This window comes from Salvelinus sp. IW2-2015, linkage group LG5 (assembly GCF_002910315.2).
Source record: "Salvelinus sp. IW2-2015 linkage group LG5, ASM291031v2, whole genome shotgun sequence".
Taxonomy (NCBI): domain Eukaryota; kingdom Metazoa; phylum Chordata; class Actinopteri; order Salmoniformes; family Salmonidae; genus Salvelinus; species Salvelinus sp. IW2-2015.
The window spans coordinates 13,204,167-13,229,650 of NC_036844.1; the positions used below are offsets into that span (position 1 = coordinate 13,204,167).

Below are 25,484 nucleotides of genomic sequence, written 5' to 3' on the forward strand. Positions count from 1 at the left end.
AGCAAATCAATGGGCCCCACGACACTCCTTATGCACAGCGACTCGACCTCGGTGGGGTCATCGTGGGTGAGGTCTGTCTGGGAACAGCTCACCGACCAGCCAATGTTAACGTGTTCAGGACAAAACTACTTCAAAATGGTCGCACATCCTATCTGAGGCTTGCCCTGACATCATCCAGGTAAAAGAGAACTACGACAGCGTAGCTCAGAAACACATCTCTCCCTCTACAGTGCACTTGAGAGATCCAAGCACAAACTGTGAACACAGACAGCCTGGATGTTCCGTTTTCGACAAAACACAAGAACGATTGATAAACCAGCACCAATCAGTGGAGGACAAAGCCTATTTTGACATTATGGACAAACAGTTTTCCAGGATGATGGAAACAACTGGGTGGCTCACTACCTTATCGCCCCACTCGACGTCGCCTTCCTAATAACAGGGAGCAGGCCATAAACCGTCTCACATCACTTCGCAGGACTTTTAGACAAAAAAGCCTGACATGAAGCGTCATTTTATTGACTTCATGCAAAAGATGCTGGAAACGACCAAGCCGAACCTTCACCGCCACTAGAGGGAGACAAAGAATGTTGGTATCTACCCATATTTGGTGGTTTACCATCCACAAAAGCCTGAACAAATAAGTAGTAGTATTTGACTCCATAGCTAAGTGTCAAGGCGTGTCACTAACGACGTTCTGCTCAGTGGTCCAGACTTAAACAACACACTCTTGGGGTCGGCTAGTCCTAATGCGCTTCCGCAAGGATTGCATTGCACTAACAGCAGATGTGCAACAAAGTTTTACTGTTTTGGTGTACGTGAGGATCACAGAATTACTTAAGGTTTCTCTGGTATGAAGACAACAATCCAGATAGAAACAAACTGAGTACAGATGAAAGTCCATGTATTTGGAACAGCCCTTCACAGCCGTAGCCATCTACTGCATGAGACGAGCAGCGCTACAGGGTGAGAAGGAACACGGATCAGAACCCAAGCAATATGTAGTGAGGAACCTCTACGTCGATGATGGGCTGACATCAGTAGCTACTACAGAAGAAGCTATCAACATTCTAAGAAAAACACAAGCAATGTTGCGGAGTCCAACATGAAACTACACAAGATTGCATCCAATAGGCAAAACAGTTATGGAAGCCTTCCCTATGGAGGACCGTGCAAAAGACTTAAAAGATCTGGACCTAGGATGGATCCTCTCCCCTTTCAACGGAGTCTGGGACTTTCCTGAACTGGAAACAGACAGCTTCTCATTCCACGAAGGTGTCCCACAATGAAAGCCTTTACGAGGAGAGGCATCCTGTCCACACATTGTCTTTATGACCCCCTTTGGTGTTCGTGGCTCCAATAACAATGCAAGGTAAAGCCTTAATCAGAGAACTCTCTTCTGATCAGAGTGAGTGGGATGCCCCTCTTCCCCAGAAAAAGAGAAGAAATGGAAAATGTGGAAGGATTCTTTGATGGAGTTGGAACATATGTATATTCAGCGGACCTACATCCCAGTCTCCTTGTCTACCACTCAAAGAAGAGAGCTACACATCTTCTCGGATGCCTCTACAGTAGCCATAGGAGCGGTAGCCTACCTGAGAGTTATTGACTCGGAAGGTTCAATGCCATGTTGGATTTGTCATGGGGAAATCAAAATTGGCCCTCGTCCGGCCCACACTATCCCACCCTAGAACTGTGTGCGGCTTTGCTAGCTGTTTGAGATGTATGAACTGATCAGAGACGAAATTGACATTGATGTAAATGTGGCCAAGTTCTACACAGACAGTAAGATAGTTCTCGGTTACATCCGCAATGTCACCAAAAGATTCTATGGTGTATGTTGCCAATAGGGTAACTCGCATCAGGAAGTCTACCCATCCAGATCAGTGGTGTTATGTAAACACTGACAGCAATCCAGCAGACCATGCAACCAGGCCTATACTTGCTGCGCTCTTAAAGTACACCAGTTGGTCTCAGGTCCACCTTTCCTGACCCAAACAAACTCAAGTGAGCCTGAGAACATAAATTTTGACCTTGTGAGCCTCACAGCAGACGCAGAGATTCGACCAGACGTCACTGTCTTCGCCTCTAAGGTTTCTGGAGCTCAACTCGGCTCTCATCGCTTTGAGAGGTTCTCAAGCTGGAAAGCTCTCAATCGAGCCACAGCACGACTCATTCATGTTGCCAGATCCTTCCATGAAGGTGCGGACAACACCAGCTGCAGAGGCTGGCATGACTGTAATAAACCATGCGGTACAAGTGAGTTGTCACAAGCCAAAACAGCAATCATTCACTGTGTGCAACATGAAGCCTTCAGAGAAGAATTCAAATGCCTTGAAAAAGGAAAAGAGTTCCCAAAACAAAGTACACTCAAAAAACCTTTCCCAGTACTGACAAAAAGGTTAGGAAAGTAGAACTAAACATTGTCAAGCAAGGAGCTGCTAAGGTGTTTCTGAGACCAATCTCAGAGATTGTTGTTTCTTCTTTCTGAAGCATCCTAGAGACAAAAGATAATAATAGAAAGCACATTATTTGTTTCTTGATATGTTTTATTTCATAGTGGCACAATTTCATTATACCAGGCGGGGAGTGTGCTGCCATCCTGTTAGAAGGGAACAGATTCTTTTATTACAATGGTTAAGATGGATTTTCATTGTGTTCCATGGTGTTATTTGCCCCCTAGTGGAGCTTTCTGGTACTTAGACTGTACGCAAACAGGAAGTAGAGAATTCGTTCTGCACGCTTAGAAGCCAGCTAAAAACAACGCTACGGTGCAGGTCTTTCAGTGTAGTTATTTCTTGTCACGCTTCAGCCTTGGAAAATATTTTGTTTGTAAGTTCGATTCAAGCATTTAGCTAATGATGATAATCTTGTTATTGATAGAGTTTCTTACATATCAATGTTGGTTGGTTGCATTTACTCACACAAATTGCAATGCCTTTCATGTATGATGTTAGCTGTATACTTTGCTCGTGCGTCATGCAAACGAATTGTAAAATATACAATACTGTATTTTTGTTACTGTTCTAGTGTAATATGCTTTGTTATTCTACATAGATGGTTGTACATTATTAGAGTAATGAAAGGAGTTAGTCAATTAGCATATGAAAAAGCAAATTAGCTATATGGTTTGGCATCATGCCAGATGCATGGTACCGTAGCACGTGCTTTGTATTCATGCAACTTCAAATGTATAATGTACAGCTACAGTATGTCGGTGTGAATTGAATACTAAAGTATATTCTTTTCTGTGTTTTGCAGTTTTACAACATAAACGTTTACAATATATTCATTCAAGAAAAGTTACGCCTTGGGAGTTTTATTGAAGACTTAGTTGTTAGCTATCTGTCTAGTTTTGCATGGGAACGCAACTCAAGGCAGAATACAGATATTGAAACAATTCTGAAAATCAACCTGCAAGAGAGCATGCTGGGAAATATGCTAATGACGTGCCTGGTTTTGAGCGTTTTTACTAATCAAAGAGTAAAATGACAAAATCACACTCAACTCTGGTTATTAACAACAACACAACAACACAAGGGTTATTTTACACCACCTAATTTAACTCCTGAATCAACAATATATGTTACACTGAAAAATCAACACTAGGTAAAACTGGCCAATTTGCTGTGTGCATATACAATATGTTGCTGGTTCATACTCCCTTCTTTTCTCCTACTCTCTGCTCAATAAAATCACAGAAAATACTCTTTGTGCAAAGATGTCAGCTATGTCTGTACTGTATATGAAAATTAATATTTGTGTCATTCTCAAACTTTTGGCCACGACTGTAAATTGATTGCTTTGATCTATTGTTTGTGCTCAGTCTTTTCTCCTGCAGGCTGTTCGACACCTAGTTCTTGCACAGACACATTATCCCTCTCGTCAAGTGATTCAGACCTGAGATCTCCAGAAAGACCGTCTAAAAAGGCCAACACAACATTAGGATATGAGGACATCGACTCCACAGCAGCAAAAGAGGTATAATGATAACTGATATTGGATGTTGATAATCCCATTTCCGTGTTTGCTCTTCATGGAAGTTTCGACAGCATAAACCAACCCTAAATTGTTGAACTTTTCTCTTGTCTTAACCTTTCTAGGACCCACGTTCCGCTAGCGAAACCCCTCGACAACATTCCGCTGAAAAGGCAGCGCAGGAAATTCAAAAATATTTTTTAGAAATATGTAACTTTCACACATGAACAAGTCCAATACAGCAAATGAAAGATACATATATTGTTAATCTACCCATCGTGTCCGATTTAAAAAATGCTTTACAGCGAAAACACAACATATGATTATGTTAGATCACCGCCAAGTCCAAAAAACACACAGCCATTTTCCCAGCCAAAGATAGGAGTCACAAAAAGCAGAAATAGAGATAAAATTAACCACTAACCTTTGATGATCTTCATCAGATGACACTCATAGGACATCATGTTACACAATACATGTATGCAATACTTGCACTCAGATAGAAACAACATTTCTCCGCCATGTTGGAGTCGACATGAAATTACATTATAAATATTCCCTTACCTTTGATGATCTTCATCAGAATTTACTCCCAGGAATCCTAGTTCCACAATAAATTGTTGTTTTGTTCGATAATGTCCATTATTTATGTCCAAGTAGCTACTTTTGTTAGCGCGTTTAGTACACATATCCAAACGCTCGTGCAGGTCCAGGCAAACGTCGGACGAAAACATCAAAAAGTTATATTACAGGTCGAATAAACTTGTCAAACTAAGTATAGAATCAATCTTTAGGATGTTGTTATCATAAATATTCAATAACGTTCCAACCGGAGAATTCCTTTGTGTCTATAGAAGTAATGGAACGCAAGTCGATATCATGTGGAATGCGCATGACCAGGACCTGGCTCTCTGCCAGACCACTGACTCATTCCCCTCTCATCCGGCTCAACATCACAGTAGAAGCTTCATTCAAGGTTCTACAGACTGTTGACATCTAGTGGAAGCTGTAGGAAGTGCTAACAGATCCATATCCCACTGGAATTTCAATAGGCGATGAGTTGAAAATCGACCAGCCTCAGAATTCCCACTTCCTGTTTGGATTTTTTCTCAGGCTTTTGCCTGCCATATGAGTTCTGTTATACTCACAGACATCATTAAAACAGTTTTAGAAACTTCAGTGTTTTCTATACAATAGTAATAATAATATGCATATATTAGCATCTGGGACAGAGTAGGAGGCAGTTCACTCTGGGCACGTTATTCATCCAAAGTGAAAATGCTGCCCCCTATCCCTAAAAAGTTTTAAGAGATGGTCCGAAATGCCCTGACTAGTAGACCTGGTGGGCAAGACGTATTAGAAGAGTACCAGACAACCAAAACATTGGACCACAGAACCAGGAGAGAGATGCATGGGTAAGCTTCTCATCAGCCAATCTGGCCACAAACAATGGATCAAAACAATCAAACTATACATTACTGTTATTTGGCATCATTATGAGACTAGAAATATACAGTAGCTTCATTAACAAAACTTTGGTTAAACATATTAGGCGTGTGTATGCTTTACTGTTTTTGAGCAGGAGGCTTCCCACTCATCAACAGAGAGAACGTTATGCTCTTGGAATTGTGACCCTCTTACCTTCGTTGAGCCTTTTGCCAAAGGCTATGTAAGTGCTGGTAGAGCATGCTTGCTTTAATATATTGACACTTGTTCTGTGGACTGAAAGGGGCATCACACAGTCATAGAATCAGGTCTAAAAATAAGGAACACTTCTATGATCCTGACACGTGCAAAGGATATCTGAATTATCGCCTGAAGACGGTAACAAGGAAGACCTCATATCGACCCATCAAGAAGAGTATTTCACCCCAGTCGGGAGGCCCAACCTATAGAAGGAAGACTGACCTGGACCACCATCTTGTTGGTGATGCTTGCAAAGAGGCCATATCATTTCTTGTACCCTTGGCCGATGAAAAACAAATCTATCAGAAGATGAAGGAAGTGTTCCAGTATCGCCAGGAACTAGTTTATAGTCCAGACAGAAGCACAGATGTCCTCAGTCTTTCCCAGGTTTCTGGTCATCAAAGGATTGGTGAGTGATGTAGTATGTCTTGGAATCAGAACTATAGGCTACTTGTCTGATTGAGAACATGATTTTGTGTTGGTCATGAAGTTGAGTTGATCCACTTTGTTTTAGGTGAATCAGGACCTTTTGCTGATGTTCGACAATTAAACATCCTGTAAGCTCCTTGAAAAGTGGGACACTGTATTGAAGCCCAAAGTCATCAAACTGACAAAATCCCTAACTACGACCATCAATTTGCGTCGCCTCCTGAAGTCTGCAGAAAAACTGCCAGAGAATGACAGGGAAACCAGTAAGTGGATTCTCTCGTGGGTAGCGCAATGTTTCAAACTCAGTGATATTGTTTTGTGATTTGGGGTGTTTTGCCTTTTTTTTGCCCTCAGACTGGAACAAGGATATGTCCTCTCTGCTGCTGCTTCATCTCCTCCCACCACCAGCAGGAGGGAAGAGGACCAAGCTCAGTGCCAGTGATGCTGTGGGCAGACTAGTGCACTTTCATAAGTTATGTTAGGTTCATAAGTTAAGATGATACAGTAATTGGCGTGTAATTAATTTTTGGGGTTGTGTCTTTGTCTTAACATGTGGAGAGTGACCTAAAAAAAAGACTTTGTGTTGCAGTCATGCTGCAGCATTGTAGACCATCTTGATGGGAGCCATGGTCGACAGCCATTACAGTGAGGAGGACCCTAAGATTGTCTTGCGTGATAAAGATCAATTTGAAATGCATTTGAATCAGTTGCAATCAGACCCACAGCTCCCATCTGTGTATGGTGTAAAAAATTCTAAACTAAACAGTTTGCAGCACTTCCATGTTTGAAATAATAATTAAAATAATAGTTTACATAATGCATGATATTCTTGAAGGGGTGGCTCTGTTTGAGTTAAAATTGTTTGAATATGTCTCTGAAAATGTCATTTTGAAACGTGCGCTTCTCTCTAGAATCTACTCGTTTGACTATGGGTACTTGGAGCGCAAAAAACGTCCAACTAAAGTCAACCTAGGGAACAGTGGAAATAGCCTTGCACTTAATTCTATTCAAACTCTATCTTGTGAGAAACGTTCCCTTGATTTTGGTGATGTTGCTCCAGCAGGAAATGAGAACTGGAATTTGCTGCTCATCCTACTGCAAATAATCATCGTTTTTTCCTCTTACCTTAGCCAAGGCATGACTGTGAATCTAAATCATTTGATAATTGAACATCGCCCACTTTTTAAACAGTTGTACTTACATAAAAACGTGTTACCTAAACAACACTTTCTGATACATTACCCAGCATGCATAAGACAAATCTGTCCTTCATTAAATATGTGGATCATGAGGTTTGAGGCAAAGCACAAACTCTTTAAGAACACCCTCAAACTTCAAAAACATTACTAAGTCCCTTGCCAAAAAACACCAATTTGCTATAGACCATCACTGGGAGACATCACCATTGCGACATACTGAATATGGACCGATGAAAGCATTTTCCCTGAGTGATTTTACTGGTGGTGATGAGTTGTCAGCGTCACTTCAGGTCACTATGCAGTAAGCCATTTACTCTACCAGCTGGAATAAGATGGATGGCATGGAGTACAGAGAGGGACTGTTAGTTTGCAGTAAGATGGAGCATTAGATCATTGTGGTTGACAATACTGTATACCAGTGCTGACAAGTTGCATACGGAATAATTTCATGAACATTACCATGCATTCACTGTGTTTGATGGTGTTGATGACAAAGTTGTTGTCAAAGTTGATGATCTGAAATGTTATAAGCCTTTTGTCCTTCAAAGTGCTTATGGTGCTGATGAGAGCCTTTATGTTGTTCTTTTGTTTGACATGATAGAGCAGTAGTCAGATTATTGGCAACTTTGTCAAGAAAATTGCATACCTAGTCTTAGGAGAACTTCCACTTGTGTTAAATAGCAACTCTCCAAATACTCTTGTTCTCATATTGTACATGTACTGAGGCGCCTGTGATGCCACTGTTTTCATTTAACGCGGCTGTGATGCATTGTTTTCACTGTGATGAGCGCCTCGGTACATGTACTATATGTGATGCACTGTTTCACTTCTGATGCACTGGTTTCATTTTAATGTGCCTGTGATGCACCGTTTTCATTTAATGTGCCTGTGATGCTGTATTCACTTTGGCCTAAATAAATGAAGCAAAGCAGAGTTACTACTCTTGTAAGGAATCTTTATTGCTCCTATTTAAGTCACTTACAACTTGCAGGTTTGATTTTTGAGTGGGAGAGAACCAGACAAAAAAATATGTTATTTTCTAGTGTGAATATTGAGCACTTCCTGGTTCAATTCAGCTACAGGATTCATTCTTTAAAGTTGATCCTGAACCTGAAAGGTGTTGATACTTAATACTGAGGGTGTTGAAAAAACACTCCCATGGGTCATTTGAACAACATCTGAAGTGTTATATTTTATAACACTCAGAGTGTTTCAATATGACACAACAAAAGTGGTAATAAACACTGAGTGGCCCTATATAAACACCGGACGACTACTCTGCGTCTCACAAAGACACCCCCACCCTATCAACCTCCTCCTTAATGCTTCACGATGGGAACGACACCTGCAGAAATCATACGTTCACCTACTCTGCGTCTCACAAAGACACGGCGGTTGGAACCAAAAATCTCAAATTTGGACTCATTAGACCAAAGGAAAGATTTCCACCAGTCGAATGTCGATTGCTCGTGTTTTTGGCCCAAGCAAGTCTCTTCTTCTTATTGGTGTCTTTAGTAGTGGTTTCTTTGCAGCAATTCAACCAGTAGGCCTGATTCACGCAGTCTCTGCTTGAACAGGCTCCTGGTGGTGCACGGTCTAAGGCACAGCTTCTCAGTGCAAAGAGGTGCCACTGCTGTTCCTGGTCGGAATCCAGGCTGTATCACAGCTGGCTGTGATTGGAGAGTCCCATAAGATGGCGTGCAATTGCACAGCTTTGTCCTGGGTAGGCCGTCATTGTAAATAAGAATTTGTTCTTAACTGACTTGCCTTGTTAAAGTTTTAAAAACAGTTGAGATGTGTATGCTACTTGAACTCTGTGAAGCACTTTATTTGGCTGGGTTTTTGCGACTGCACTTTGAAGAAAACTTTCAAAGTTCTTGAAATTTTCTGGATTGACTGACCATGTTCTTCAAGTACAACAGTAGGTATTTGCTTTTTGGGGGGGGGGGGGGGGGGTTGCACACACACACACACACAAATATTAGTCAAGGGACAATCTTATCTGCCCACCATCTCAGTGCACTCTTCAACACACTAGCTCTGGTCCAGGACATTATGTTCACCAGTGTTGCTTGTGCAGCCAGCTAGTACACAATAGCAAGCTAGTTTATTGAAATTAAGAAACAAATAGTTCATCAATTCTCTGTATATAACAATATTCTTAAATACTTAATAATACGCCATTCTTTCACACATTGTTGTATAATATACAAAACCACTGAGTGCAGTATTAAAATAATTTGGAATTAATTATTCAAGTTATTCAGTTTTGAAATACAAAATATGCAAATTACAAAATGACATATTGGTTTCCTTACCCTGTAAGCCATCTATGGACAAGGTATGACAGCAATCCATGCCTTGGTTTAGCTTCCCTGGCACTGTCTCCACATGCTAATGTTTTAGCATTTGTGGCACCAATCCTATTGAAGTGATATTAACATTTTCCGCACATCGTGTTCAAATTATCTCCTGTATAAGTGACTTTGTGGAGCTTCACAATACACCTTAGATACTTTTAGATTATTTGGACATGATGCAACAAAAAAACTGCTAATATCAGTCCAATGACTTGAATGGGATTTGTGCCACAAATGCTAAAATGTTAGCATGCGGAAATATTGCCAGGGAAACTAAACCAAAGCATGAATTGCTGTTATACCTTGTGCTTATAGTGTAAGGAAACCAATGTGTCATTTTATAATTTGGGTAAACTATCCCTTTAATACAAGATTCAATACAAAAGGCAAAGATGGGATATTTGTACAAAATGTTTATTTCAAATGGACATTAAACAAACACAATGGCTTTGACACATTCTTATCTGAAATCCAGACACTAGCAAACAATTGTCTAAGGGAGAAAATGACTTAAATAAGGAAAACGTTTTTGAGCTACGCAACTAAATAAACAGAAGTGAGGTGTGAGACCGCCACAGCGCAAACATGATATGAACGCCAATGTATAATCCTAACTCCTAAAAGTTCATAAAAAAAGAGCCAAAAGCAGTCTCAAAGGTAATATTATAATGGAAGAGGTGTGTTAAAAAAGGTTTGTAGAAAAGCATTATGAAGAATTAGAAAAAAAAGGTCCATAGAAATTGATGCAGGCTGTTTTTTCATTGTCCGTCAATAGATGGCAGTGCCAGCACTGTAGCTTCAAATCTGTCAGCTATAAAGAAGAATTCTTCGCTCTTTTACATAAGTGTAGCCACTAGAATAGAGGGAAAAAGGGGCTAAACCAAGTTTAATGTGCTCATACTTAGTAATCATATACTAGTACTTAGGTCTAACAATTAACCACTTAAGGCCTCGCTTAGTCTATTCTACGTATTTTACTTCACACTTCATTCGGTTCCTTCAGCTTTAAGGCTTTTCTTTTTTGTTAATAAAACTCTCTCTCTCTCTATATATATATATATATATATAATGTGAAGCACATAAAACCACTCTTGGTAATGTATGTACAAAGGACGCTACAGGAAATAAACTTGGACTTTTCGAAAAATAAAAAAAGAACTTGGACTTAAATATCCAGAAAAGCTTTCCTTCATCTTCTTGACAGAGCCAAACAATGAGAAACAACGTGATTTGCGTACCTGTATATTCATGTCTTTGTTGACATGTATAAAGGAGTCCAACTTTTTATCAATACATTATTACCCTTTTCCCACTACTGAGCCAAACCGAGCAGAGCTATACTGGACAATGTGAAAAGTACAGTGTGAATCAGGCAGAAAGAAAAATGTTTTTCAATAGTCCACAAATGTTGAGTTAATCATAATTACAAGAGCCCCAACACAAAAGTGACCGTATGATGACCACCTTGACTGAACAAGAAACTCTATGTGCAGAAATGGCATATATACTGTAACTATGAACTTCTTTGACAGTATGTGCACTGACTGAACATCGTCTTTGATCAGTGTGGCGCCATCGAGCAGGACAGGATTAACCCCAAATGCAGTTCAGCCACTCCTGTCTGTCTATTTGATCTCAGTCATGTTGTCCTCTAGATAAATGTAGTCATGATAACGTAGCAACACATTACTGCCCTATTTAGTTTTCCAGGGTTGCTGTGTTGGTAAATGAATAAATAACGAAACGTAATTATCATCCGTTTAAAATAAATATGTCAATAAATAAAACAGCTATGAAACCTTGAGGGCTCTGAGTGTTTGTGGGAAATGTTTGAGAAACATTTGACTAACAAAAGAAATAGTTACGGAAACTCCTTCCAACAAGTGTTGCGTGAGAACGCATCAACACTGAAAAACGAAATAACTAACAACGCAGTCTATAAAACATTCAGTTTAGTCACTTATGCATTTTGTTTTTAACATCCTCGCCCTTGCCTGCACTTATACACTTTAAATGAGCCTATGGCACGTTTTAAATCACAAACGAATTCTGAAACTTCAAAAAACAAAACAGTAACAGTAACGGACTACCGTATAACACATATTTACACACAATTATGCAAATATTAAAATGGACCATATCTAACTTTGGCTAAAATACTTCTAATATGGTCATGACTCATACCAACCTGCATTTTAAACTAACATAGTACAATATCGTCTGTATTTTACTGTAATTTTTAACAGCATTATGCTTAAATGGCCTATCTCTACATGTACTTTAAACATATAACCTTCTGCCTAATATGGGCATTTGTTACCTATAGCTCTAAACCCTACACGTGCCAGAGGCCAGTGCATCAAGTAGACGCAGTATCAGTGACATAGTGGTTGCGTTCCCTTGCTCAGACGTTACATGCATCAACCAATGGTTGCATGCCACGCCATCAACTGTGTCATCGACTGACAGATTGGTATAACATATGTTGTGATTAGCTGATACTTAAAATACCTATCCAGGCATTGTAATATCTGGCAGGCGTCAGCAACGCCTGGGCATAGGAACGCGCAAGCTAATGCCACTCCTACAAACCAGTGTATGTCCCTGTCCCAGGGTTCGGTATTGGCCTATAAGCCATGTCAGTCGCTCAGAGAGAAGGGGTGGGGCGTAAAATCATGGAGGTCAAAGCTGAGCTCCAGACCCACCCACTGGAAAACAACATCAACATCCATCAACAACATCCAACTCTTCCACCATTTTATGTTTTTGTTTTGTTTTAGAACACCATGAAGACCGGACACACCAGGCCGATAATGCTATCTTCAAAAGAAAACAAGGTCCATCTCCAAATCCTCCATTTTGTTTTTTAGGTTTTGTTTTAGAAAGCACTGGCCTTTAGGCCAAATACACCAGACCATATTGGCAGATATTCAAAAGACAACATTGTTTATCTCCAACTCCTCCATTGATGTTGTTTTAGAAGCACAGGCATATAGGCAGAATACATCAGGCCAATTAGGCCGATAAGAGTTGACGTTGTCTTTCATCAATGTTTTTTATTTAATCTCAATCCACACGTCTCTGAGGCAGCGCCCCCCAGTGGGCTGGGGGTGTCAGGGCATGTCTGCGTGTTTGTAGTAGCCCTTCTGGATGGCAGCGAAGGCAATGCTCTCAGCGGAGCGCCTCTGGTCCAGACTGAGAAGGGCCTGGAGCAGGGCGTTGATGTCCGCCTTCAGGCCCTCCTTCTGCATCCAGTTCTTCAGTAGGTCATACACCTTGTCGCCAGGGGGGGCACTCTCCGCCATCTTGATGTGGTTGTCATGGACGCCGATGTAGCGAAAAAACTTGTTGTGGATCCGCACGTCCAGGCACTCATCGAAGAGGTCAAAGCTCTTCTTCAGGGACGTCTCATCCCCTGGGGAGAGAAAGAAGAAATGGTACCTTGGTTCATTGTTGCTGATATCAAAAACAGGGGAGTTTTTAAAATATGGGCTCTAGTTATAGACACTAACTAAGGTTCAAACTTTTTTCCTGAACCAGTCACATGATCAGGAAAACAACTCCCACCCATTATCTTAGAAAACATAACTCTTTATCATGATATTTCCTTTTAATGATTATTGCACTTTAAATAATTAATTTAAAAAAAGGTAAGCTGCAAAAACAATAATACAAGAGCTTTCTGTAGATAAACATGTACAGTCCTGCACTGATTTAATGGTGCTCCGCATCAACTATTATCTATTTCAGAATCTGTGGCGGTCATTAATGTTTGTTGAAATGTATGTACGTCTAAATTGGCGGTATTGTCTTTATTTGTCTTTTTTCTTTATGTTGAAGTTTGGTCCCAGCCAATGTCATGACTTGTTTTGGGTCTATGTTTGTGGAATGTTAAGTTGTCTATTGCCTTTTTATCTGTATATTTGTGTATTGGGGTCTTGAGTGGCACAGRGGTCTAAGACACTGCATCTCAGCACTAGAAGCATCACTACAGAAACACTTGTTCAAATCCAGGCTGTATCATAACCAGCTGTGATTGGGAGTCCCATAGGGCGGTGCACAATTGGCCCAGCGTTGTCCGGGTTTGGCTGGTGTTGGCCGTCATTGTAAATAAGAATTTGTTCTTAACTAACTTGCCTAGTTAAATAAAGGTTAAATAAAAAACGAAATAAAATGATTTAAAAAACATAATCTGTAGGGGTCTGTTCAGGCAGTGTGCTTCCCCTGTCACATTTTGTCCATTTTCTCAGCCTTACAATAGAGCTCCTTGTTAGGGTCCAAATTGTAAATTGTTGCTAACCTTATAGTGCCGGAGAGTTAACTCATAAAGCAATCAACCACTGAATACAGAGGTAACGAGGTTTAAACGTGGAGCCGTTAGTAAATAAGCGCTAGACACACAGAATTTACTTCAGGGAGAGAAACAAACAAGGCCAAGCTACATTGACTACATACTAGTATAGTTCAGTAGCACACACTCTACTAATTATATACCTTATAGGAGTTTCTATTCATCAAATTAAAATCATAGGATGAAAGGACCCCATATAAAATCCATAATTAAATAATGGATCAAATTCATGATTGTTTTGATTTTCTGAGGCCTGACTTTAACTCAACGGTATTCCGTCTCTATGGGGTGTATTCAGTGAGGTGAAATGCTCCGAACCGTGCATATAGAAATGTAACTAGTACACCCTATTTACCTGACAATCACACAGTATTTGTTCTACCCAATAGATTTCTATCTGACTGTTCAGTAAAAATTCTCTCTTCTAAACAGACCCCAGTCAGGACAGGATGAATGTGTTGTTTATGGTGTGTGTGTGGAACCCCTCCCTACTAGGACCCGGCCCACCCTCCAGCTCTGTGTGAGGTCTCTTACCTTTCAGGGACACCAGTCTCTTCTGCAGAGGATCATCCTGAAACACGACAGAAGGAAAAACAAGAGTTAGCCCTTCTACAGACCACCAGGGGCCACCAGGGACAGATCTGTTATCCGTTTAGAAATATGTAAAATAGTATTAGTATTATGAAAGTCTGCCTTGGTTAAAATACTGAAAACGTTGATAATGTTATTGCACTTCTTAGGACATGTGTCTGTTGCAGGAATGCACAACTCCAGTCTCTGCCCTCTAGAACTGAAGTTGTACTCACATGATCTGGTGCACGTAGGGTTTGTGTGATTTTGTGTCCTAGGCCAAACCTAGCCCCAGGGTCCCTGTCCCTCTGTCCCCCCATCCTGCTATCGCTGTATCCCCTACCTTCCCCTCTCTGGCTCTGGTCCTCGCCTAACCTCCTCTGCCCCCATATCCCTCAAGCTCTCCTACCCCACAGCCCCCAACCATCACCCCTGCCTCACTCACCCTGGCTGTGGGCTGCAGTCTCTGGGCGGAGGGGCTGTGTCGGGGGGAGCTGCCCGACGAGGCTGCCCCGGCGGTGGGCAGGGCCGACAGGCTGGTCTGGGAGGAGCTGGTGGTGTTGGGCAGGCTGTCGCCCAGGCCCCGGTCCTCGTCCTCCCCCAATCCCAGGGGAGGGGAGGCCTTGATCAGGCCACCCTGGGTCTCCTGCAGCAGGGGACGTGACTCGGGACGGACCTCCTCACCCTCCTCCCCCTCCAGGCCAGCATTCTGGCTGTTCTGTCTCTCCTCTGCTGTGGGTCCACTCTCACCCTGAGGGAGAGATAAATAAAGAGAGGGAGTAAGAGAGAGAGAGAGAGAGAGAGAGAGAGAGAGAGAGAGAAAGAGAGAACGAGACAGAGAGAGAGAGGTGGTGAGGGAGATAAGGAGACGGCATGGAGAGTGAGTGTGAAGCATGGAAGTTCACTTAGCAGATCAAAGTACACTCTGAGACATTCTGAGAAGACGAATTAAAACATTTCACCACCAGAGATTCATATCAATCCAACAGACATATATTGATCTACACTGACGATATATAACATAACCCCAGTAGCATAACTAAAGGGATAGAGATGGGAAAACTTACAATGGCAATCTTCACAATGTCACTGGAGTCACAGCGACTGTCTGAACCTGAGAGACAAACTAAAACACAAAGAGAACTATTAGAGAACCAATCTACAATGTTTTGAGTCAATATGTATTTCAATACACAGGAGTGGCAAGGGACATTTATTTTGGTTACTCACCTGGCCGAAATGTACATGGCCTCTTGATCCAAAGCCACACACCAATCACGATGAAGAGGAGGAAGAGCAAGAGCAGAATGACCAATGGRGTAACTTTTGGGAAGGGGAAATGAGGAAACAACCATTTAGAACATTGGTATTCAAACATTTTCAGCAGGGACACCATTTTTTCCTGCCAGAATTCTGGGGACCCCATTTTTTCCACAATAATTTCTTGCGACCCCACCCCAAATCTAATGACACAACTTTAAAATCTGTATATTTAGATTTTTAAATCAACAAATGACCTTCAATTCATTGCATTTTTATCTCTTATCAAAATGAAAAGAAACCAATAAATACATTGACTCAATATAATTGTATTTTTCTAATTATCTTTCTCAAAAACATTTGCATATTGTCCCATACAATAATCTGTACTCTTAATTTGGTGTACATAAAATAATACAAATATATTTGGGGCGACCCCACTGCATTTCCCCCGAGACTCCACTAGTGGTCGCAACCCCGAGTTTGAATACCACTGATTTAGAATCATGTCTCAGACACTTTACTAAAGTAGGAATTTGCGCTCCACTGACGAGCATATGACATCAACTATATGCTGTTCATTCTCTTTATTTGATTGGTCCTCAATAAAAATGATTCAGAGCCTATAAAACAGAGAGATAAAGACTTATGTACAGTGGAGTAAAGTACTTACATAAATATACTTTAAAGTACTACTTAAGTAGTTTTTTCGGGTATCTGTACTTTACTTGACTATTTATATTTTTGACAACTTTTACTTTTACTACATTCCTAAAGAAAATAATGTACTTTTTACTGCATACAATTTCCCTGCCGCCCAAAAGTACTTGTTACATTTTGACAGGAAAACGGTCCAATTCATCCACTTATCAAGAGAACATACCTGGTCATCCCTACTGCCTCTGATCTGGCGGACTCACTAAACATAAATGCTTCATTTGTAAATTAATTTCTTAGTGTTGGAGTGTGCCCCTGGCTATCCGTAAATAAGAAATAAAATACAAATTGTGCTGTCTGGTTTGCATAATATAAGGAATTTGAAACGTAAGTATATTTAAAACCAAATACTTTAGTATTTAATTTTCTATTAAGGTATCTTTACTTCAAACTCAAGTATGACTTTGAGTCCTTTTTCCACCACTGCTTATGTAGACCTACCTATGGTCTCTGCAGAGATGGGGGCGGGGGTGGGGATGGCAGTCGGGTGGAGGGTAGTAGAGACGTCCCGTTTCCTACACACAGTGTTGGAGATGGGGGTGCATTTCTTCACCTCCTCCTCCCCCGCTTTACACCTGGGAAGACAAGAAAAGAGATAGAGGAATTAGTATTTTATTCTTTGATGGGGCTAGTGTTACTTCAGTAGAGAATCGGTTCAAATATGACATAGTGCTAATCTCAGATCTGTTTGTGTGGTCTTGCCAACTCCTATGGTCATGCCAATGACCATAGAAGTTGGCTATACAGCACAAACAGATCTGGGACCAGGCTACTTTTAAGTATACCAAGTGGTGTGATCTCTAGACTGGGGTCTGGAGGTGTAAACAGGGTCTAAATTGTGACAATTTTGGTCGTATATGCTCCTAAATATTTTTCTGTGCGACCTGGAATTTTTATTTGGGCGGACCAATGCGCCAAGAAAAAAAATCTACCACATAATAATTGTTGTAATGATTACGCGTCGCTGTACCTCTATTTCCTAGTGCCCTAGAGAAGAAAGCGAGCGCAGATTCATGACCGTCATGATTGCACCATTACTATACCACAGAGAAAATATGTCTGGGCGATATGGCCAGAATATCATATCACAATATTTTTCTTATTTTTTACGGGATGATGGTATTTGACAGTATTTTATGTTTTTGAATAATACAAGTTCTAAATATGCTTAATGAGTAGTGCATGATCCTAGGGTGGACAACAAATACATTGTAAGTGGTATTAACTTCTTGACGCACGGATCCCTTTAACGGGATCATTTTCGTAAACAACCGCTGAATTGCAGAGCGCCAAATTATTTATTTTTTCTAAAAATATTTCTTTTCATGAAATCACAAGTGAAATATGCCAAAACACAGCTTAGCTTGTTGTTAATCCACCTATCGTGTCAGATTTTGAAAATATGCCTTACAGCGAAAGCAATCCAAGCGTTTGTGAGTTTATCGATCACTAYACAAAACATTACGAACAGCTAGCAGCAATGTAGATTGGTCACGAAAGTCAGAAAAGCAATAAAATGAATCGCTTACCTTTGATGATCTTCGGATGTTTGCACTCACGAGACTCCCAGTTACACAATAAATGTTATTTTTGTTCGATAAAGATTATTTTTATAACCAAAAACCTCCATTTGGTTTGCGCATTATGTTCAGAAAACCACAGGCTCGTGCCGGTCCTGAAGGGCAGACGAAAAATCCAAAAAGTATCCGTAATGTTCGTAGAAACATGTCAAAGGTTTTTTATAATCAATCCTCAGGTTGTTTTTAACATACATAATCGATAATATTTCAACCGGACGGTAAACTATTCAATACTACAGAGAAAGAAAATGTCGAGCTACAACTCTCGGGCGCATGAACTAATCAAAGGACACCTGACGCGTTTTGATAAATCTCGCTCATTTTTCAAAATAAAAGCTTGAAACTATGTCTAAAGCCMGGTCACAGCCTGAGGAAGCCATTAGAAAAGGAATCTGGTTGATACCCCTTTAAATGGAGGATGGGCAGCCAATGGAACAGGGATTTTTCCAAATAAAAGGCACTTTTATTTAAAGGCACTTGGCATTTAAAAGGCACTTGGATTTCCTCAGGGTTTTGRCTGCAAAATCAGTTCTGTTATACTCACAGACAATATTTTGACAGTTTTGGAAACTTTAGAGTGTTTTCTATCCTAACCTGTCAATTATATGCATATTCTAGCATCTGGGCCTGAGAAATAGTCCGTTTACCTTGGGAACATTATTTTTCCAAACATAAAAATAGTGCCCCCTAGCTGAAAGAGGTTAATAGGGTTTTCTCTCTGTGTTTTATACTGTTCAATTAAACTTCAACCCAAAATAACTTTCTGCATTTCTGAATTTCCTTCATTCATTTGTTATAATTCCCACACTGTACCACATCTGTTTTGTCTTTGTATGCCTCTATTTGGTGAAAAGTCACTTTTCATTTGTATTATTTATTATTCTCATCTATAACCATGTATTTTCAATGGATTCAATGGCAGTTCTTACTTTAGCCACAAGGGACTGATTTCTAGGGTGCCAGCGCTGCCTCAAAGGCAATATTCATAGAAAGAAAAGTACATGTGCTAAACCCGAAGCTCTTGTAAAATAATTAGCAGTTCTCAACTGTTAGCAGTCTATTACTATTTAGAGTTTCATCACTCAGTTATTACATTTATATAACATTAAACAAACCAGACATTTAAGTACCGTTATGTAAAGTAAAGACAAAAAATCTAAACTGGTCCATACATCACCCTTACAAAAAAAGATATCAGTTTTGAAACTGCAGTAATTGCAGTCGCCTACGGTATTTTGAACGCAGTAATTGCAGAATAACTGAAGTGGAGGTCGACCGATTAATCGGCATGGCGTGGCCGATTAATCTGGGCCGATTTCAAGTTTTCATAACAATTGGTAATCAGCCTTTTTGAATGCCGATTATGGCCGATTAAATTGCAATCCACGAGGAGACTGCGTGGCAGGCTGACCACCTGTTACCAAGTGCAGCATCAAAAGGACCTTGTGGCTGCAAGGAGCCAAGGTAAGTTGCTAGCTAGCATTAAAATTATCTTATAAAAAACAATCAATCTTAACATAATCACTAGTTAACTACACATGGTTGATGATATTACTAGTTTAACTAGCTTGTCCTGTGTTGCATATWATCAATGCGGTGCCTGTTAATTTATCATCGAATCACAGCCTACTTCAACTTCGCCAAACGGGTGATGATTTAACAAAAGCGCATTCGCCAAAAAAAGCACAATCATTGCACCAATGTACCTAACCATAAACATCAATGCCTTTCTTAAAATCAATACACAAGTATATATTTTTAAACCCGCCTATTTAGTTAAAATAAATTAATGTTAGCAGGCCATATTAACTAGGGAAATTGTGTCCCTTCTCTTGCTTTCAGTGCAAGCAGAGTCAGGGTATATGCAGCAGTTTGGGCCGCCTGGCTCGTTGCGAACTGGCTCGTTGCGAACTGTGTGAAGACCATTTCTTCCTAACAAAGACCGTAATTAATTTGCCAGAATTTTACATAATTATGACATAACATTGAAGGTTGTAATATAACAGCAATATTTAGACTTAGGGTTGCCACACGTTCGATAAAATACGGAGCGGTTCCGTATTTCACTGAAAGAATAAACGTTTTGTTTTCAAAAAGATAGTTTCCGGATTTGACCTTATTAATGACCTACGGCTCATATTTCCGTGTGTTTATTATATTATAATTAAGTCTATGATTTGATATTTGATAGAGCAGTCTGACTGAGCGGTGGTAGGCAGCAGCAGGCTCGTAAGCATTCATTCAAACAGCACTTTCCTGCATTTGTCAGCAGCTCTTAGCAATGCTTGAGCACAGCGCTGTTTATGACTACAAGCCTATAAACTCCAGAGATTAGGCTGGCAGTACTATAGTGCCTATAAGAACATCCAATAGTCAAAGGTATATGAAATACAAATGGTATAGAAAGAAATAGTCCTATAACTCCTATAATAACTACAACCTAAAACTTCTTAACTGGGAATATTGAAGACTCATGTTAAAAGGAACCACCAGCTTTCATATGTTCTCATGTTCTGAGCAAGGAACTTAAACGTTAACTTTTTTTACATGGCACATATTGCACTTTTAATTTCTTCTCCAACACTGTGTTTTTGCATTATTTAAACCAAATTGAACATGTTTTATTATTTATTTGAGACCAAATAGATTTTATTTATGTATTATATTAAGTTAAAATAAAACTGTTCATTGTTCATTCAGTATTGTTGTAATTGTCATTATTACAAATATATATATATAAAAATCGTCCGATTCATCGGTATCGTTTTTTTTGGCCCTCCAATAATCGGTATCGGCGTTGAAAAATCATAATCGGTCGACCTCTAAACTGAAGTGATACTGCACTGTTTCTGAAGTTACACTGCAAGAAACGTGTTATTTTGGACGCAGTATTTTCAGCATACTGCAGTTATACAGCACTCTAACAGCAATCTTTTTTCGTAAGGGCAATACCGGTATACACTGAGTGTACAAAACACTGCTCTTTCCGTGACATAGACTGACCAGGTGAATCCGGGTGAAAGCTATGATCCCTTACTGATGTCACCTGTTAAATCCACTTCAATTAGTGTAGATGAAGGGGAGAAGACAGGTTAAAGAAGGATTTTTAAGCCTTGAGACAATTGAGACATGGATTGTGTATGTGTGCCATTCAGAAGTTGAATGGGCAAGACAAAAGTCTTTGAACGGGCTATGGTAGTAAGTGCCAGGTGCACCAGTTTGAGTCTCTCAAGAACGGCAATGCTGCTGGGTTTTTCACACTCAACAGTTACCTGTGTGTATCAAGAATGATCCACCACCCAAAGGACATCCAGCCAACTTGACACAACTGTGGCAAGCATTGGAGCCAGCATCCCTTTGGAACGCTTTCGACAGCTATTAGAGTCCATGCCACGACAAATGAGGCTGTTCTGAGGGCAAAAGGGGGTGCAACGCAATAGTAGGAAAGTGTTCCTAATGTTTTGTACACTCAGTGTATAGTAAAATACGGTTTGTTATTACATTCATAAACCATGTTATGGGCCGTTCTAAAACTACTCGCGGAACATTAACCATTTGTTCACACCTTGTTCAGTCATGATACCTCATTAGCTAGGTAGCTAACAATCTGGTAATTTACCAGTATATCCAAACATTATGGGGCACAGAAAGAAAGGAAAGTGGAAAGCTTCTGACAGATCTCTTGCATGTCTTCACTCACTAGCTTGACAATCTTAAAGAAACAGTGTACAATCTCAATAGGAAATAGTGCTTTTTTCACAGTATTCCAAAAATGACTGTAATTTCAATGACAGGTATTTGTATCAACAGCTTTATAATAAACACATCTTTATAGACTTATTCATTACATATTCACTTCTAAAACGTGCTTCAAAAGTAGCTGGAATTCTTATAGGCCCAATATAACCTGTATCTCAATCAATTTTCTACAATTTCTTGTGGTCCTAAATGTTATGTTGTGTGCCTAACTTTTATTTATTTTTATTTAGAGGCCTGGGTGTAAATGTTTAAGCTGGCACTCACTTGGCACATCTCTTGCAGACCTCACAGGCCTGCTCTGGCACACAGAAGGTTCCCGTTTGACACTGGCACTGGGTGTCTGCTGTACTGGTACAGGGCACTGTCTGGCTCTGGTCTGTGAAGGGAGAGAGGGAGAGAGTACTAATATATTCTACATTCAATAATACAGGTAGCAGTTTATTTTCAGCTGGTATACAGTGCCTTCGGAAAGTATTCAGACCCCTTGTTACGTTACAGCCTTATTCTAAAATGGATTAAATAAAAAAATGTCCTCAGCAATCTAAACACAATACCCCATAATGACAAAGCAAAAACAGGTTTCTATTTTTTTTTGCAAATGTATAAAAAAAATCTATAAATACCTTATTTACGTAAGTATTCAGACCCTTTGTTATGAGACTCGAAATTGAGCTCAGGTGCATCCTGTTTCTAGCGATCCTTGATGAAGAGCGCTCTGAACCTCAGACTGGGGTGACGGTTCAACCTTCCAACAGGACAGCGACCCTAAGCACACAGCCATGACAACGCAGGAGTGGCTTTGGGACAGTCTCTGAATGTCCTTGAGTGGCCCAGCCAGAGCCCGGACTTGAACCCGATCGAACATCTCTGAAAATATTTGAAAATAGCTATGCAGCAACGCTCCCCATCCAACCTGACAGAGCTTGAGGATCTGCAGAGAAGAATGGGAGAAACTCCCCAAATACAGGTGMGCCAAGCTTGTAGCATCATACCCAAGAAGACTCGAGGCCATAATCACTGCCAAAGGTGCTTCAACAAAGTAATGGCCTCCCGAGTGGRGKAGTGGTCTAAGGCACTGCATCGTAGTGCTAGCTGTGRCACTAGAGATTCTGTGTTCGAGTCCAGGCTCTGTTGCAGCCGGCTGCAACCGTGAGACCCATGGGGTGGGCGCACAATTGGCCCAGCATTGTCCGGGTTAGGGGAGGGATTGGCTGACAAGGATGTCCTTGTCCCATTGCACACTAGTGACTCCTGTGGCGGGCTGGGCGCAGTGCACGCTGACACAGTCGCCAGGTGCATGGTGTTTCCTCCGACACATTGGTGCAGCTTACGGGTTAAGTGGGCATTGTGTCAAGAAGCAGTGCGGCTTGGTTGGGTTGTGTTTCGGAGGACGCACGGCTCTCGGCCTCTCCCGAGTCCGTACGGGAGTTGCAGCGATGAGACAAGACTGTAACTACCAATTAGATACCACGAAAAAAGTGTAAAACTAACGATTTAAAAAATATATATTTAAAAACAAAGTACTGAGTAAAGGGTCTGAATKCTTWTTGATATTTGTGATATTTCAACAACAAAAAATGTATGAGCAAAAATTACTACAAACCTGTTTTTGCTTTGTCATTATGGGGTATTGTGTGTAGATTGATGATGGGAAAAAACTATTTAAGGCTGTAACCTAGCAAAATGTGGAAAAAGTCAAGGGGTCTGAGTACTTTTCGAAGGCACTATACATCACTAGGTTATTCTTATGCAATTACCTTGCAATATCCTTATCAGGCATTTAAAAAAAAAAAACCCAGGTATTTAGGGCACTGTAAGGTAAGGTGTAGTCATATGTTTATATGAGTCGGACCAATAAACTAAACCGATGCCAAGGTCAAAAATAGCCACTAAATTGACTGCGTTACTCAAAAGATCATAGTGCGCTCATAAAATCTTTTAAAACAATGACCCAAGAACCATAAAAAAACAATTTCACAACATGTGAATGATAAGAAAATGAATTCTTAAGTAATCCTGCAGAAAGTAACTTTGTAATATAGCTGGCTAAAGAAAAAGACTAACAAGATGATATAGTAGCTGGAGGATACATTTTCTTAGTTTTGATTTAAATCGGTCTTTTCTTAGATGCTCTCTCTGTATAAGGCGTGAGAGACTATTTGATGAAAGCCTTCTGAAACATCATTTTTTACACCACAACTTAATAAAATTGTGCTTTCGAGCGAGAGTTTTAAGACAAAGATTTGTCTGTTTACACAGTGTGGACTCTGAGGTGTGTATGCACTGATGCACTCATATAATAATGTTCTTTCTCCACACCTCAGTGACTAGCCACTGGGCACCGATGTTAGTTCACGTCTAGTTTTGATTTACATTTGGTTGAGTTGTCAACTAACGTGAATTCAACATGAAATCAACAAACAATTTCCACGTCATTGGATTTAGGTTAAAAGTTGAGTGAAAAAATGACTAAATGCCCTTACGTTGATTACTTTTTGCAAATCCAATTAGTTTCCCACACCATCACATTGATTTTGGGGGTTGAAATAACATGGAAACAACGTTGCTTCAACCAGTTTTGCCCAGTGGGGAAGAACAAAACATGTCAATCTCCTGTAACAGTAGTCTCCATAGTCTCTTTTCTTTGGGTCAGGCCTTTCGTTTGGCACAAAGACACACGGTGTGGGAGACAATACAACACAATCACATCCAACTGCTGTGCAAGGTAACGCAACCACACACACGACTCTCCTGAGACAGGTAACAAACAATCTGCATTCAGTGTGTGTGAAACAAAACAACAAAGACCCACCCACATATGCCATGTAATACCACTGGATCATATTACCATGGAGCTTTTAAAACAGGGAGAAAGCCACAATGTATTATTCTGCCCTCTCTGGAACAAAAGTCTATCAAGTTAAACTGTGATTGCCCAATGCTCCATGAAAAGCCTTCCAGAATGGTTGTCTACCTTGGTTAATAGTTTATGAATTGGCAACAGACAAAAGATAGGGTCACTCTGCTTGATTGACCAGAAATAGCTAACTTCATGTGAAATGGAGAGTCTCTTCTTATAACGACACAAACTTGTTGTAACACAATCCTTTAAGGACAGCTAAAGAGGGCAGGTAAAAGGTAAAACAACAAACAACAGTTACAGGACTACAAATACAAGTCAGAGGACTCCATTACCCATGCGACAGTGGGTGCAGGGCAGGCAGCGGTTCATCCCGTTGGAGTGTTCTGTGTAGGACAAGCCATGTTCGCAGGGCATGCACGTCCCTTGCTCCATGTCCCGGTCGCACGCCCTCAGCATGAATGTACCTGTGGACCAATAAACCAATCAATTAATAGAAATTGTACACAAATACAAATACTCTGTTATAGCCTTTTTAATTGTTTTATTTAACCTTTAACCAAATTTAGGACAACTTTAACCTGTAGCATTTCTTCGAGTAACACAGAGGGTAGTGTGCTTACGTATGTGTGTGTTGTGATGGTAGTGTGTGTGTGTGTGTGTGTGTGTGTGTGTGTGTGTGTGTGTGTTTGCTAACTGGCATGGCATATGTTAACTTAATACTACGGTAGTGGT

General features: G+C 40.4%; 1 protein-coding gene and 1 long non-coding RNA gene across 2 annotated transcripts in view; one reads left to right on the forward strand and one right to left on the reverse strand.

Moving 5' to 3' along the window:
• Nucleotides 1-5,706: 5,706 nt before the first annotated feature.
• Nucleotides 5,707-7,669, forward strand: LOC111963629 (uncharacterized). Its single transcript, XR_002877279.3, has 3 exons — nucleotides 5,707-6,073; nucleotides 6,179-6,356; nucleotides 6,448-7,669. It is a non-coding gene; the product is annotated as an uncharacterized lncRNA (long non-coding RNA).
• A 4,639-nt stretch (nucleotides 7,670-12,308) lies between these two features.
• Nucleotides 12,309-25,484, reverse strand: part of LOC111963941 (tumor necrosis factor receptor superfamily member 10B) — a 31,924-nt gene continuing 18,748 nt past the window's right edge. Inside the window, exons 3-10 of the mRNA XM_023987542.2 lie at nucleotides 25,085-25,216; nucleotides 22,154-22,265; nucleotides 16,992-17,125; nucleotides 15,804-15,896; nucleotides 15,641-15,699; nucleotides 15,019-15,324; nucleotides 14,538-14,574; nucleotides 12,309-13,067 (exon numbers count right to left, since the gene is read on the reverse strand). Of these exons, the coding sequence (XP_023843310.1) occupies nucleotides 12,766-13,067; nucleotides 14,538-14,574; nucleotides 15,019-15,324; nucleotides 15,641-15,699; nucleotides 15,804-15,896; nucleotides 16,992-17,125; nucleotides 22,154-22,265; nucleotides 25,085-25,216 (1,175 nt within the window). The 3' untranslated portion in view covers nucleotides 12,309-12,765. The remainder of the gene's footprint in view (nucleotides 13,068-14,537; nucleotides 14,575-15,018; nucleotides 15,325-15,640; nucleotides 15,700-15,803; nucleotides 15,897-16,991; nucleotides 17,126-22,153; nucleotides 22,266-25,084; nucleotides 25,217-25,484) is intronic.